The sequence below is a fragment of the Oncorhynchus keta genome, unplaced genomic scaffold, assembly GCF_023373465.1.
Source record: "Oncorhynchus keta strain PuntledgeMale-10-30-2019 unplaced genomic scaffold, Oket_V2 Un_contig_5211_pilon_pilon, whole genome shotgun sequence".
NCBI lineage: Eukaryota > Metazoa > Chordata > Actinopteri > Salmoniformes > Salmonidae > Oncorhynchus > Oncorhynchus keta.
The window spans coordinates 18529-34555 of NW_026288175.1; the positions used below are offsets into that span (position 1 = coordinate 18529).

General features: G+C 39.1%; 1 protein-coding gene across 1 annotated transcript in view; it reads left to right on the forward strand.

Annotated features, from left to right (window-relative positions):
• Positions 1–279: 279 nt before the first annotated feature.
• LOC127925164 (NLR family CARD domain-containing protein 3-like) overlaps positions 280–16027 on the forward strand; it is a 43857-nt gene continuing 28109 nt past the window's right edge. Inside the window, 4 exon segments of the mRNA XM_052509936.1 lie at positions 280–468; positions 11640–11756; positions 12087–12171; positions 12299–12527. Coding sequence (XP_052365896.1) covers positions 296–468; positions 11640–11756; positions 12087–12171; positions 12299–12527 — 604 coding nt within the window. The 5' untranslated portion in view covers positions 280–295.

The window sequence follows — 16027 nt, forward strand, 5'->3', positions numbered from 1 at the left end:
TAACAGCATAATAATATCATACCTGTTGAACAAAGCAACACACTAGAATGAGAGAAATTATTAAAAGAGAAAGAGACATTATTATTATTAATAATATTACTATGTTTATATTGGTATTATTTGTATTAGTTATCTATTAATTATATCACCTGACTGTTTGGATGTGTCTGTTAGTAAATGTTTTATTTCTAAGAGATAATGCATCAAATAGAACAATTGACCTTCAATAATGAATTGTCACTGTGTTAACCACAACCAACATGTTGGATCTCTGTTTAGGGGTCAGTGCTCTAAAATGAGTCTCACTGGGGAGAGAGAGGAGAGGGGCCCTGCCTCTAAAATGAGTCTCACTGGGGAGAGAGAGGAGGGGGGCCCTGCCTCTAAAATGAGTCTCACTGGGGAGAGAGAGAAGGGGGGCCCTGCCTCTAAAAAGAATGTCTCTGGGGAACATGGCACCAAATCTAAGAGGTGAGAGGACCATTTTTTAAAGATTTTATGAATTGTTTATATCCAAAACACAATATCCACCATCTTTTCAGTTGTGTTTTTTCATCAGCAATGAAGGCTGATATGGGTAAAATATTACTGTTCTAAGATATTACATTTTAAATAGAGTTTAGTGACATTTTACTGAGAACATCACAGCAAGATTAAACTAATATTATTCTCTAGATTCTCCCATTTAATTTGCACCATAAAGCCCCACAGTGGAGGTGTTATAATACCCATAACACCTAGCGGTCAAACAGGAAAATGGTTCCAATAGTTTTATAGAGCCCCACAGTGGAGGTGTCATAATACCCATAACACCTAGCGGTCAAACAGGGAAATGGTTCCAATAGTTTTATAGAGCCCCACAGTGGAGGTGTCATAATACCCATAACACCTAGCGGTCAAACAGGGAAATGGTTCCAATAGTTTTATAGAGCCCCACAGTGGAGGTGTCATAATACCCATAACACCTAGCGATCAAACAGGAAAATGGTTCCAATAGTTTTATAGAGCCCCACAGTGGAGGTGTCATAATACCCATAACACCTAGCGGTCAAACAGGAAAATGGTTCCAATAGTTTTATAGAGCCCCACAGTGGAGGTGTCATAATACCCATAACACCTAGCGGTCAAACAGGGAAATGGTTCCAATAGTTTTATAGAGCCCCACAGTGGAGGTGTCATAATACCCATAACACCTAGCGGTCAAACAGGGAAATGGTTCCAATAGTTTTATAGAGCCCCACAGTGAAGGTGTCATAATACCCATAACACCTAGCGGTCAAACAGGAAAATGGTTCCAATAGTTTTATAGAGCCCCACAGTGGAGGTGTCATAATACCCATAACACCTAGCGGTCAAACAGGGAAATGGTTCCAATAGTTTTATAGAGCCCCACAGTGGAGATGTCATAATACCCATAACACCTAGCGGTCAAACAGGGAAATGGTTCCAATTGTTTTTCTAATAGAAAACATGAGCTGGAGCACACCCAGATATTTTTTTATGTGGAGGTTCTAGCTAACCGCTAATAAACTATAAGATATAAATGATAAATTGAGTCGCACTCCATATACTGTATAAACTCCATATATAAACTCCATATATAAACTCCATACATAAACTCCATATATAAACTCCATATATAAACTCCATATATAAACTCAATGTATAAACTCCATATACTGTATAAACTCCATATACTGTATAAACTCCATATACTGTATAAACTCCATGTATAAACTCCATATATAAACTCCATATATAAACTCCATATACTGTATAAACTCCATATACTGTATAGACTCCATGTATAAACTCCATATATAAACTCCATATACTGTATAAACTCCATATACTGTATAGACTCCATGTATAAACTCCATATATAAACTCCATATACTGTATAAACTCCATATATAAACTCCATATATAAACTCCATATACTGTATAAACTCCATATATAAACTCCATATATAAACTCCATATACTGTATAAACTCCATATATAAACTCCATATACTGTATAAACTCCATATATAAACTCCATATATAAACTCCATATACTGTATAAACTCCATATATAAACTCCATATATAAACTCCATGTACTGTATAAACTCCATATACTGTATAAACTCCATATACTGTATAAACTCCATATATAAACTCCATGTATAAACTCCATATACTGTATAAACTCCATATATAAACTCCATATACTGTATAAACTCCATATATAAACTCCATGTATAAACTCCACATACTGTATAAACTCCATATATAAACTCCATGTATAAACTCCATGTATAAACTCCATGTATAAACTCCATGTATAAACTCCATGTATAAACTCCATGTATAAACTCCATGTATAAACTCCATGTATAAACTCCATGTATAAACTCCATGTATAAACTCCATGTATAAACTCCATGTATAAACTCCATGTATAAACTCCATGTATAAACTCCATATATAAACTCCATGTATAAACTCCATATATAAACTCCATGTATAAACTCCATATATAAACTCCATATATAAACTCCATATATAAACTCCATATATAAACTCCATATATAAACTCCATATATAAACTCCATATATAAACTCCATGTATAAACTCCATATATAAACTCCATATTTAAACTCCATGTATAAACTCCATATATAAACTCCATATATAAACTCCATGTATAAACTCCATATACTGTATAAACTCCATATATAAACTCCATATACTGTATAAACTCCATATATAAACTCCATATACTGTATAAACTCCATATATAAACTCCATATATAAACTCCATATATAAACTCCATGTATAAACTCCATGTATAAACTCCATGTATAAACTCCATGTATAAACTCCATATATAAACTCCATATATAAACTCCATGTATAAACTCCATGTATAAACTCCATATATAAACTCCATGTATAAACTCCATGTATAAACTCCATGTATAAACTCCATGTATAAACTCCATGTATAAACTCCATATATAAACTCCATGTATAAACTCCATGTATAAACTCCATGTATAAACTCCATATACTGTATAAACTCCATATATAAACTCCATATACTGTATAAACTCCATATATAAACTCCATATACTGTATAAACTCCATATATAAACTCCATATATAAACTCCATATATAAACTCCATGTATAAACTCCATGTATAAACTCCATGTATAAACTCCATGTATAAACTCCATGTATAAACTCCATATATAAACTCCATGTATAAACTCCATGTATAAACTCCATGTATAAACTCCATGTATAAACTCCATGTATAAACTCCATGTATAAACTCCATGTATAAACTCCATGTATAAACTCCATATATAAACTCCATGTATAAACTCCATGTATAAACTCCATGTATAAACTCCATATATAAACTCCATATACTGTATAAACTCCATATATAAACTCCATATATAAACTCCATATACTGTATAAACTCCATATATAAACTCCATATATAAACTCCATATACTGTATAAACTCCATATATAAACTCCATATATAAACTCCATATACTGTATAAACTCCATATATAAACTCCATGTACTGTATAAACTCCATATACTGTATAAACTCCATATACTGTATAAACTCCATATACTGTATAAACTCCATATATAAACTCCATGTATAAACTCCATATACTGTATAAACTCCATATATAAACTCCATATACTGTATAAACTCCATATATAAACTCCATGTATAAACTCCATATACTGTATAAACTCCATATATAAACTCCATGTATAAACTCCATGTATAAACTCCATGTATAAACTCCATGTATAAACTCCATATATAAACTCCATGTATAAACTCCATGTATAAACTCCATGTATAAACTCCATGTATAAACTCCATGTATAAACTCCATGTATAAACTCCATGTATAAACTCCATGTATAAACTCCATATATAAACTCCATGTATAAACTCCATGTATAAACTCCATGTATAAACTCCATGTATAAACTCCATATATAAACTCCATATACTGTATAAACTCCATATATAAACTCCATATATAAACTCCATATACTGTATAAACTCCATATATAAACTCCATATATAAACTCCATATACTGTATAAACTCCATATATAAACTCCATATATAAACTCCATATACTGTATAAACTCCATATATAAACTCCATGTACTGTATAAACTCCATATACTGTATAAACTCCATATACTGTATAAACTCCATATATAAACTCCATGTATAAACTCCATATACTGTATAAACTCCATATATAAACTCCATATACTGTATAAACTCCATATATAAACTCCATGTATAAACTCCATATACTGTATAAACTCCATATATAAACTCCATGTATAAACTCCATGTATAAACTCCATGTATAAACTCCATGTATAAACTCCATGTATAAACTCCATGTATAAACTCCATGTATAAACTCCATGTATAAACTCCATATATAAACTCCATGTATAAACTCCATGTATAAACTCCATGTATAAACTCCATGTATAAACTCCATGTATAAACTCCATGTATAAACTCCATATATAAACTCCATGTATAAACTCCATGTATAAACTCCATATATAAACTCCATATATAAACTCCATATATAAACTCCATGTATAAACTCCATATATAAACTCCATATATAAACTCCATGTATAAACTCCATATATAAACTCCATGTATAAACTCCATATACTGTATAAACTCCATATATAAACTCCATATACTGTATAAACTCCATATATAAGCTCCATATACTGTATAAGCTCCATGTATAAACTCCATATATAAACTCCATATATAAACTCCATATATAAACTCCATGTATAAACTCCATGTATAAACTCCATGTATAAACTCCATGTATAAACTCCATATATAAACTCCATGTATAAACTCCATGTATAAACTCCATGTATAAACTCCATATATAAACTCCATATATAAACTCCATATATAAACTCCATATATAAACTCCATATATAAACTCCATGTATAAACTCCATGTATAAACTCCATGTATAAACTCCATGTATAAACTCCATGTATAAACTCCATGTATAAACTCCATGTATAAACTCCATGTATAAACTCCATGTATAAACTCCATGTATAAACTCCATGTATAAACTCCATGTATAAACTCCATGTATAAACTCCATGTATAAACTCCATGTATAAACTCCATGTATAAACTCCATGTATAAACTCCATGTATAAACTCCATGTATAAACTCCATGTATAAACTCCATGTATAAACTCCATGTATAAACTCCATATATAAACTCCATATATAAACTCCATATATAAACTCCATATATAAACTCCATATATAAACTCCATATATAAACTCCATGTATAAACTCCATGTATAAACTCCATGTATAAACTCCATGTATAAACTCCATGTATAAACTCCATATATAAACTCCATATATAAACTCCATATATAAACTCCATGTATAAACTCCATGTATAAACTCCATGTATAAACTCCATATATAAACTCCATATATAAACTCCATATATAAACTCCATATATAAACTCCATATATAAACTCCATATATAAACTCCATGTATAAACTCCATGTATAAACTCCATGTATAAACTCCATATATAAACTCCCAGTAATTTATTGGGTTTTTACCAACGTTTCAGCATCACTGTGTCTTCAGGGTGATGTCATGAATACTTGAACCAGGTTATGTAGACAAACAGTGCAATTAGTGCAACTAATGTCAATAGTGAGGGGTCATCATGATTAAGTTAATTAGAATTAATTAGTGAAACTGTTTAAAAAAACGATAGTTTATGGCATATTGAATATATTAGTCTATTGTTATCATATGGAAACATAACTCAATATTGTACATCATATTAGCATCAACATACATTATTGTACATAGCATTAGCATCAACATACATTAGTGTACATAGCATTAGCATCAACATACATTATTGTACATAGCATTAGCATCAACATACATTATTGTACATAGCATTAGCATCAACATACATTATTGTACATAGCATTAGCATCAACATACATTATTGTACATAGCATTAGCATCAACATACATTATTGTACATAGCATTAGCATCAACATACATTATTGTACATAGCATTAGCATCAACATACATTAGTGTACATAGCATTAGCATCAACATACATTAGTGTACATAGCATTAGCATCAAACTACATTATTGTACATAGCATTAGCATCAACATACATTATTGTACATAGCATTAGCATCAACATACATTATTGTACATAGCATTAGCATCAACATACATTATTGTACATAGCATTAGCATCAACATACATTAGTGTACATAGCATTAGCATCAACATACATTAGTGTACATAGCATTAGCATCAACATACATTATTGTACATAGCATTAGCATTAACATACATTATTGTACATAGCATTAGCATCAACATACATTATTGTACATAGCATTAGCATCAACATACATTATTGTACATAGCATTAGCATCAACATACATTATTGTACATCATATTAGCATCAACATACATTATTGTACATAGCATTAGCATACATTATTGTACATAGCATTAGCATCAACATACATCAGCTTTTAGCAGGGCTGAGTTGACTACTAGAGAGAGAAGGCAGAGTGACGACACAAGCTTTTAGCAGGGCTGAGTTGACTACTAGAGAGAGAAGGCAGAGTAACGACACAAGCTTTTAGCAGGGCTGAGTTGACTACTAGAGAGAGAAGGCAGAGTGAAGACACAAGCTTTTAGCAGGGCTGAGTTGACTACTAGAGAGAGAAGGCAGAGTGAAGACACAAGCTTTTAGCAGGGCTGAGTTGACTACTAGAGAGAGAAGGCAGAGTGACAACACAAGCTTTTAGCAGGGCTGAGTTGACTACTAGAGAGAGAAGGCAGAGTGACGACACAAGCTTTTAGCAGGGCTGAGTTGACTACTAGAGAGAGAAGGCAGAGTGAAAACACAAGCTTTTAGCAGGGCTGAGTTGACTACTAGAGAGAGAAGGCAGAGTGAAGACACAAGCTTTTAGCAGGGCTGAGTTGACTACTAGAGAGAGAAGGCAGAGTGAAGACACAAGCTTTTAGCAGGGCTGAGTTGACTACTAGAGAGAGAAGGCAGAGTGACGACACAAGCTTTTAGCAGGGCTGAGTTGACTACTAGAGAGAGAAGGCAGAGTGAAGACACAAGCTTTTAGCAGGGCTGAGTTGACTACTAGAGAGAGAAGGCAGAGTGAAGACACAAGCTTTTAGCAGGGCTGAGTTGACTACTAGAGAGAGAAGAGAAGGCAGAGTGAAGACACAAGCTTTTAGCAGGGCTGAGTTGACTACTAGAGAGAGAAGGCAGAGTGAAGACACAAGCTTTTAGCAGGGCTGAGTTGACTACTAGAGAGAGAAGAGAAGGCAGAGTGAAGACACAAGCTTTTAGCAGGGCTGAGTTGACTACTAGAGAGAGAAGAGAAGGCAGAGTGAAGACACAAGCTTTTAGCAGGGCTGAGTTGACTACTAGAGAGAGAAGGCAGAGTGAAGACACAAGCTTTTAGCAGGGCTGAGTTGACTACTAGAGAGAGAAGGCAGAGTAACGACACAAGCTTTTAGCAGGGCTGAGTTGACTACTAGAGAGAGAAGGCAGAGTGAAGACACAAGCTTTTAGCAGGGCTGAGTTGACTACTAGAGAGAAGGCAGAGTGAAGACACAAGCTTTTAGCAGGGCTGAGTTGACTACTAGAGAGAGAAGGCAGAGTGAAGACACAAGCTTTTAGCAGGGCTGAGTTGACTACTAGAGAGAGAAGGCAGAGTGAAGACACAAGCTTTTAGCAGGGCTGAGTTGACTACTAGAGAGAGAAGGCAGAGTGAAGACACAAGCTTTTAGCAGGGCTGAGTTGACTACTAGAGAGAGAAGGCAGAGTGAAGACACAAGCTTTTAGCAGGGCTGAGTTGACTACTAGAGAGAGAAGGCAGAGTGACAACACAAGCTTTTAGCAGGGCTGAGTTGACTACTAGAGAGAGAAGGCAGAGTGAAGACACAAGCTTTTAGCAGGGCTGAGTTGACTACTAGAGAGAGAAGGCAGAGTGAAGACACAAGCTTTTAGCAGGGCTGAGTTGACTACTAGAGAGAGAAGGCAGAGTGAAGACACAAGCTTTTAGCAGGGCTGAGTTGACTACTAGAGAGAGAAGGCAGAGTGAAGACACAAGCTTTTAGCAGGGCTGAGTTGACTACTAGAGAGAGAAGGCAGAGTGAAGACACAAGCTTTTAGCAGGGCTGAGTTGACTACTAGAGAGAGAAGGCAGAGTGAAGACACAAGCTTTTAGCAGGGCTGAGTTGACTACTAGAGAGAGAAGGCAGAGTGAAAACACAAGCTTTTAGCAGGGCTGAGTTGACTACTAGAGAGAGAAGAGAAGGCAGAGTGAAGACACAAGCTTTTAGCAGGGCTGAGTTGACTACTAGAGAGAGAAGGCAGAGTGAAGACACAAGCTTTTAGCAGGGCTGAGTTGACTACTAGAGAGAGAAGGCAGAGTAACAACACAAGCTTTTAGCAGGGCTGAGTTGACTACTAGAGAGAGAAGAGAAGGCAGAGTGAAGACACAAGCTTTTAGCAGGGCTGAGTTGACTACTAGAGAGAGAAGGCAGAGTGAAGACACAAGCTTTTAGCAGGGCTGAGTTGACTACTAGAGAGAGAAGGCAGAGTGAAGACACAAGCTTTTAGCAGGGCTGAGTTGACTACTAGAGAGAGAAGGCAGAGTGACGACACAAGCTTTTAGCAGGGCTGAGTTGACTACTAGAGAGAGAAGGCAGAGTGAAGACACAAGCTTTTAGCAGGGCTGAGTTGACTACTAGAGAGAGAAGGCAGAGTAACGACACAAGCTTTTAGCAGGGCTGAGTTGACTACTAGAGAGAAGGCAGAGTGAAGACACAAGCTTTTAGCAGGGCTGAGTTGACTACTAGAGAGAGAAGGCAGAGTAACAACACAAGCTTTTAGCAGGGCTGAGTTGACTACTAGAGAGAGAAGGCAGAGTGAAAACACAAGCTTTTAGCAGGGCTGAGTTGACTACTAGAGAGAGAAGGCAGAGTGACGACACAAGCTTTTAGCAGGGCTGAGTTGACTACTAGAGAGAGAAGGCAGAGTAACAACACAAGCTTTTAGCAGGGCTGAGTTGACTACTAGAGAGAGAAGGCAGAGTGACGACACAAGCTTTTAGCAGGGCTGAGTTGACTACTAGAGAGAGAAGGCAGAGTGAAAACACAAGGCAGAGTGAAAACACAAGTTGAGTTGACTACTAGAGAGAGAAGGCAGAGTGACGACACAAGCTTTTAGCAGGGCTGAGTTGACTACTAGAGAGAGAAGGCAGAGTAACGACACAAGCTTTTAGCAGGGCTGAGTTGACTACTAGAGAGAGAAGGCAGAGTAACAACACAAGCTTTTAGCAGGGCTGAGTTGACTACTAGAGAGAGAAGGCAGAGTGAGACACAAGCTTTTAGCAGGGCTGAGTTGACTACTAGAGAGAGAAGGCAGAGTGAAGACACAAGCTTTTAGCAGGGCTGAGTTGACTACTAGAGAGAGAAGGCAGAGTAACGACACAAGCTTTTAGCAGGGCTGAGTTGACTACTAGAGAGAGAAGGCAGAGTGAAGACACAAGCTTTTAGCAGGGCTGAGTTGACTACTAGAGAGAGAAGGCAGAGTGAAGACACAAGCTTTTAGCAGGGCTGAGTTGACTACTAGAGAGAGAAGGCAGAGTAACGACACAAGCTTTTAGCAGGGCTGAGTTGACTACTAGAGAGAGAAGGCAGAGTGAAGACACAAGCTTTTAGCAGGGCTGAGTTGACTACTAGAGAGAGAAGGCAGAGTAACGACACAAGCTTTTAGCAGGGCTGAGTTGACTACTAGAGAGAGAAGGCAGAGTGAAAACACAAGCTTTTAGCAGGGCTGAGTTGACTACTAGAGAGAGAAGGCAGAGTGAAGACACAAGCTTTTAGCAGGGCTGAGTTGACTACTAGAGAGAGAAGGCAGAGTGAAGACACAAGCTTTTAGCAGGGCTGAGTTGACTACTAGAGAGAGAAGGCAGAGTGACAACACAAGCTTTTAGCAGGGCTGAGTTGACTACTAGAGAGAGAAGGCAGAGTGAAGACACAAGCTTTTAGCAGGGCTGAGTTGACTACTAGAGAGAGAAGGCAGAGTAACGACACAAGCTTTTAGCAGGGCTGAGTTGACTACTAGAGAGAGAAGGCAGAGTGAAGACACAAGCTTTTAGCAGGGCTGAGTTGACTACTAGAGAGAGAAGGCAGAGTGAAGACACAAGCTTTTAGCAGGGCTGAGTTGACTACTAGAGAGAGAAGGCAGAGTGAAGACACAAGCTTTTAGCAGGGCTGAGTTGACTACTAGAGAGAGAAGGCAGAGTGAAGACACAAGCTTTTAGCAGGGCTGAGTTGACTACTAGAGAGAGAAGGCAGAGTGAAGACACAAGCTTTTAGCAGGGCTGAGTTGACTACTAGAGAGAGAAGGCAGAGTGAAAACACAAGCTTTTAGCAGGGCTGAGTTGACTACTAGAGAGAGAAGGCAGAGTGAAGACACAAGCTTTTAGCAGGGCTGAGTTGACTACTAGAGAGAGAAGGCAGAGTGAAGACACAAGCTTTTAGCAGGGCTGAGTTGACTACTAGAGAGAGAAGGCAGAGTGAAAACACAAGCTTTTAGCAGGGCTGAGTTGACTACTAGAGAGAGAAGGCAGAGTGAAGACACAAGCTTTTAGCAGGGCTGAGTTGACTACTAGAGAGAGAAGGCAGAGTGAAGACACAAGCTTTTAGCAGGGCTGAGTTGACTACTAGAGAGAGAAGGCAGAGTGAAGACACAAGCTTTTAGCAGGGCTGAGTTGACTACTAGAGAGAGAAGGCAGAGCAGCCCGATGCTGGTTGATAAATTTGACAGTGATGAATGTACCTGGAAAATACATTTTTATAGACCAGAGGTGACTAAATTCCTTTTCAGGTTTATTGATAATTGTTATATTAATGAAGTATAATTTCAAAACATGAGCATAAAACCAGGTAATAATAAACATTAATCATCATTATATTACTTCACAGTAATCTGTTAAATGCTGTTTCAGTCCTTCCTCTTGCGTTAGCAGTGTGGAAAGGGACAGAAAGAAGCACACAGGAGTTTTCCTGTGAGGGGAGTGGTGGTGTATCCAGGGAGAAAACTAAACTAATCTTCTGAAATGTCATTAGGGGTCTTCTGCTGCCATCTACTAGAATTATGTCGCAACTGCAGTAGTAATATATATATATATATATACAATATACAATCTTCTAGATAATTGTATCACTTACAACCATAAAATAACCACTTATAGCATAACAAACAATTAAACATAAACCAAAAACACTATATATTTAGTTTATTTAGTGAATTACCAAATTGAGCCGGTCGGTCACATTTGAGAGTGAGTGAGATATACAGCATTTTGCAAAAAAAACATGATTTGCGTCTCTCTGAAATGAAACCATCTGATAGACTTCTTATGTTTCCCCATCTGAGCTCAGAGTAGATGAGAGATGTAATGTTTGTCTCTGTTGTGTTGAAGCCCAATCAAGCAGGAGAGACCAGCCTCCCCTGTTCCCAGCTGTGTGTCCATGAAGAGTGACTGGTCTATGGATCATCCTATAGAGTTTAGAGAGGGAGACTTTTCTACTGAACAAAGGTAAGAAGAACTCATGGGTCCTGGTCAGTGAGTTAAACAACACTGTCTCTAGTCATTTCTCCTCCCATTTTCCCATTTATTGTTGTTGTTTTCATAATCCATAGGCTCATCATATTGTCCATCTTCATAGTCCTAAAACAATATTAAACAAACACAACATTCCCTCCCTGTGTGTGTGTGTGTGTGTGTGTGTGTGTGTGTGTGTGTGTGCGTGTGTGTGTGTGTGTGTGTGTGTGTGTGTGTGTGTGTGTGTGTGTGTGTGTGTGTGTGTGTGTACTGTGTGGTGTGACTCCCTGGATGAGGAGATGTAATCTCATGTTTTGTCCACAGAAACCAACAGGAGAGATCAGAGTCAGAGATTCTCAGGGGTCAGTCTTCCCAGAGTCATCAAACAGACCTGGCCTCCATATTCAGTGTATGTGGTCCTGTTATGTACATTTGTTTTTGTTGACCTCAAGTAAAGTTGATCTGTCAATCATTCATTAATGTGTTAATGAGAAGCATTTGTCTCTTGCTTAACTCATTTACTTAATTTATTCCAGATGCTTGAACAGAATATTATGACATTTGTGAAGAACGAGCTGAAGATATTCAAGAGGATCCTTAGTCCAGAACTCCCAGAAGGCTTTGAGAGTCAGAATCAGGATAAGGAAGTGGTGGACGCTGAAGATGAGAAGCAGGAGAGCAGTGCCAGAGAGGGGGCTCTGAAGATCACACTGCACATCCTGAGGAAAATGAACCAGAAGGAGCTTGCTGACACACTGGATAAATGTAAGATTTGTCTGACTCATGTTGAATGCTGTTTTATAACATTTAAAATTTAAAACAGCTAAAGTAGCTGTGTAACTCAATGATATTGTAGCAGCCTTAACTAGAGGTCGACCGATTATGATTTTTCAACGCAGATACCGATACCGATTATTGGACGACCAAAAAAGCCGATACCGATTAATCGGCCAATAAAAAAATAAAAATGTGTTTGTAATAATGACAATTACAACTGAATGAACACATTATATTTATTTGTAATAATGACAATTACAACAATACTGAATGAACACTTATTTTAACTTAATATAATACATCAATAAAATCAATTTAGCCTGAAATAAATAATGAAACATGTTCAATTTGGTTTAAATAATGCAAAAACACAGTGTTGGAGAAGTAAAAGTGCAATATGTGCTATGTAAGAAAGCTAATGTTTAAGGTCCTTGCTCAGAACATGAGAACATATGAAAGCTGGTGGTTCCTTTTAACATGAGTCTTCAATATTCCCAGGTAAGAAGTTTTAGGTTGTAGTTATTATAGAAATTATAGGACTATTTCCCTCTATACCATTTGTATTTCATTAACCTTTGACTATTGGATGTTCTTATAGTCACTTTAGTATTGCCAGTGTAACAGTATAGCTTCCGTCCCTCTCCTCGCTCCTCCCTGGGCTCGAACCAGGAACACAACGACAACAGCCACCCTGAAGCAGCGTTTCCCATGCAGAGCAAGGGAAACAACCACTCCAAGGCTCAAAGCGAGTTACGTTTGAAACGCTATTAGCGTGCGCTAACTAGCTAGCCATTTCACTTCGGTTACACCAGCCTCATCTCGGGAGTTGATTGGCTTGAAGTCATAAACAGCGCAATGCTTGATACTTGTATGCTCAGTCAGATTATATATATTATCTAGCAGGACACGCTAGATAATATCTAGTAATATCATCAACCATGTGTAGTTAAATAGTGATTATGATTGATTGTTTTTTAAGATAAGTTTAATGCTAGCTAGCAACTTATCTTGGCTTACTGCGTACTGCGTTCGCGTATGAGGGAGTCACCTTGTGGAGGTGCAACGAGAGGCAGGCAGGTCGTTATTGCTTTGGACTAGTTAACCTGGAAGTTGCAAGATTGGATCCTCCGAGCTGACAAGGAAAATCTGTCATTCTGCCCCTGAACGAGGCAGTTAACCCACTGTTCCTAGGCCAGTTAACCCACTGTTCCTAGGCCAGTTAACCCACTGTTCCTAGGGCAGTTAACCCACTGTTCCTAGGCCAGTTAACCCACTGTTCCTAGGCCAGTTAACCCACTGTTCCTAGACCAGTTAACCCACTGTTCCTAGACCAGTTAACCCACTGTTCCTAGACCAGTTAACCCACTGTTCCTAGACCAGTTAACCCACTGTTCCTAGACCAGTTAACCCACTGTTCCTAGACCAGTTAACCCACTGTTCCTAGACCAGTTAACCCACTGTTCCTAGACCAGTTAACCCACTGTTCCTAGACCAGTTAACCCACTGTTCCTAGGCCAGTTAACCCACTGTTCCTAGACCAGTTAACCCACTGTTCCTAGACCAGTTAACCCACTGTTCCTAGACCAGTTAACCCACTGTTCCTAGACCAGTTAACCCACTGTTCCTAGACCAGTTAACCTACTGTTCCTAGACCAGTTAACCCACTGTTCCTAGACCAGTTAACCCACTGTTCCTAGACCAGTTAACCCACTGTTCCTAGGCCAGTTAACCCACTGTTCCTAGACCAGTTAACCCACTGTTCCTAGACCAGTTAACCCACTGTTCCTAGGCCAGTTAACCCACTGTTCCTAGACCAGTTAACCCACTGTTCCTAGGCCAGTTAACCCACTGTTCCTAGACCAGTTAACCCACTGTTCCTAGGCCAGTTAACCCACTGTTCCTAGACCAGTTAACCCACTGTTCCTAGACCAGTTAACCCACTGTTCCTAGACCAGTTAACCCACTGTTCCTAGACCAGTTAACCCACTGTTCCTAGACCAGTTAACCCACTGTTCCTAGACCAGTTAACCCACTGTTCCTAGGCCAGTTAACCCACTGTTCCTAGACCAGTTAACCCACTGTTCCTAGACCAGTTAACCCACTGTTCCTAGGCCAGTTAACCCCTGTTCCTAGACCAGTTAACCCACTGTTCCTAGACCAGTTAACCCACTGTTCCTAGACCAGTTAACCCACTGTTCCTAGACCAGTTAACCCACTGTTCCTAGACCAGTTAACCCACTGTTCCTAGACCAGTTAACCCACTGTTCCTAGACCAGTTAACCCACTGTTCCTAGACCAGTTAACCCACTGTTCCTAGGCCAGTTAACCCACTGTTCCTAGACCAGTTAACCCACTGTTCCTAGACCAGTTAACCCACTGTTCCTAGACCAGTTAACCCACTGTTCCTAGGCCAGTTAACCCCCTGTTCCTAGACCAGTTAACCCACTGTTCCTAGACCAGTTAACCCACTGTTCCTAGACCAGTTAACCCACTGTTCCTAGACCAGTAAACCCACTGTTCCTAGGCCAGTAAACCCACTGTTCCTAGACCAGTAAACCCACTGTTCCTAGGCCAGTAAACCCACTGTTCCTAGACCAGTTAACCCACTGTTCCTAGACCAGTAAACCCACTGTTCCTAGACCAGTAAACCCACTGTTCCTAGACCAGTAAACCCACTGTTCCTAGACCAGTAAACCCACTGTTCCTAGGCCAGTTAACCCACTGTTCCTAGGCCAGTTAACCCACTGTTCCTAGACCAGTTAACTCACTGTTCCTAGACCAGTTAACCCACTGTTCCTAGGCCAGTTAACCCACTGTTCCTAGACCAGTTAACCCACTGTTCCTAGGCCAGTTAACCCCCTGTTCCTAGACCAGTTAACCCACTGTTCCTAGACCAGTTAACCCACTGTTCCTAGACCAGTTAACCCACTGTTCCTAGGCCAGTTAACCCACTGTTCCTAGACCAGTTAACCCACTGTTCCTAGACCAGTTAACCCACTGTTCCTAGACCAGTTAACCCACTGTTCCTAGACCAGTTAACCCACTGTTCCTAGACCAGTTAACCCACTGTTCCTAGGCCAGTTAACCCACTGTTCCTAGACCAGTTAACCCACTGTTCCTAGACCAGTTAACCCACTGTTCCTAGACCAGTTAACCCACTGTTCCTAGACCAGTTAACCCACTGTTCCTAGACCAGTTAACCCACTGTTCCTAGACCAGTTAACCCACTGTTCCTAGACCAGTTAACCCACTGTTCCTAGACCAGTTAACCCACTGTTCCTAGGCCAGTTAACCCACTGTTCCTAGACCAGTTAACCCACTGTTCCTAGACCAGTTAACCCACTGTTCCTAGACCAGTTAACCCACTGTTCCTAGGCCAGTTAACCCCTGTTCCTAGACCAGTTAACCCACTGTTCCTAGGCCAGTTAACCCACTGTTCCTAGACCAGTTAACCCACTGTTCCTAGGCCAGTTAACCCACTGTTCCTA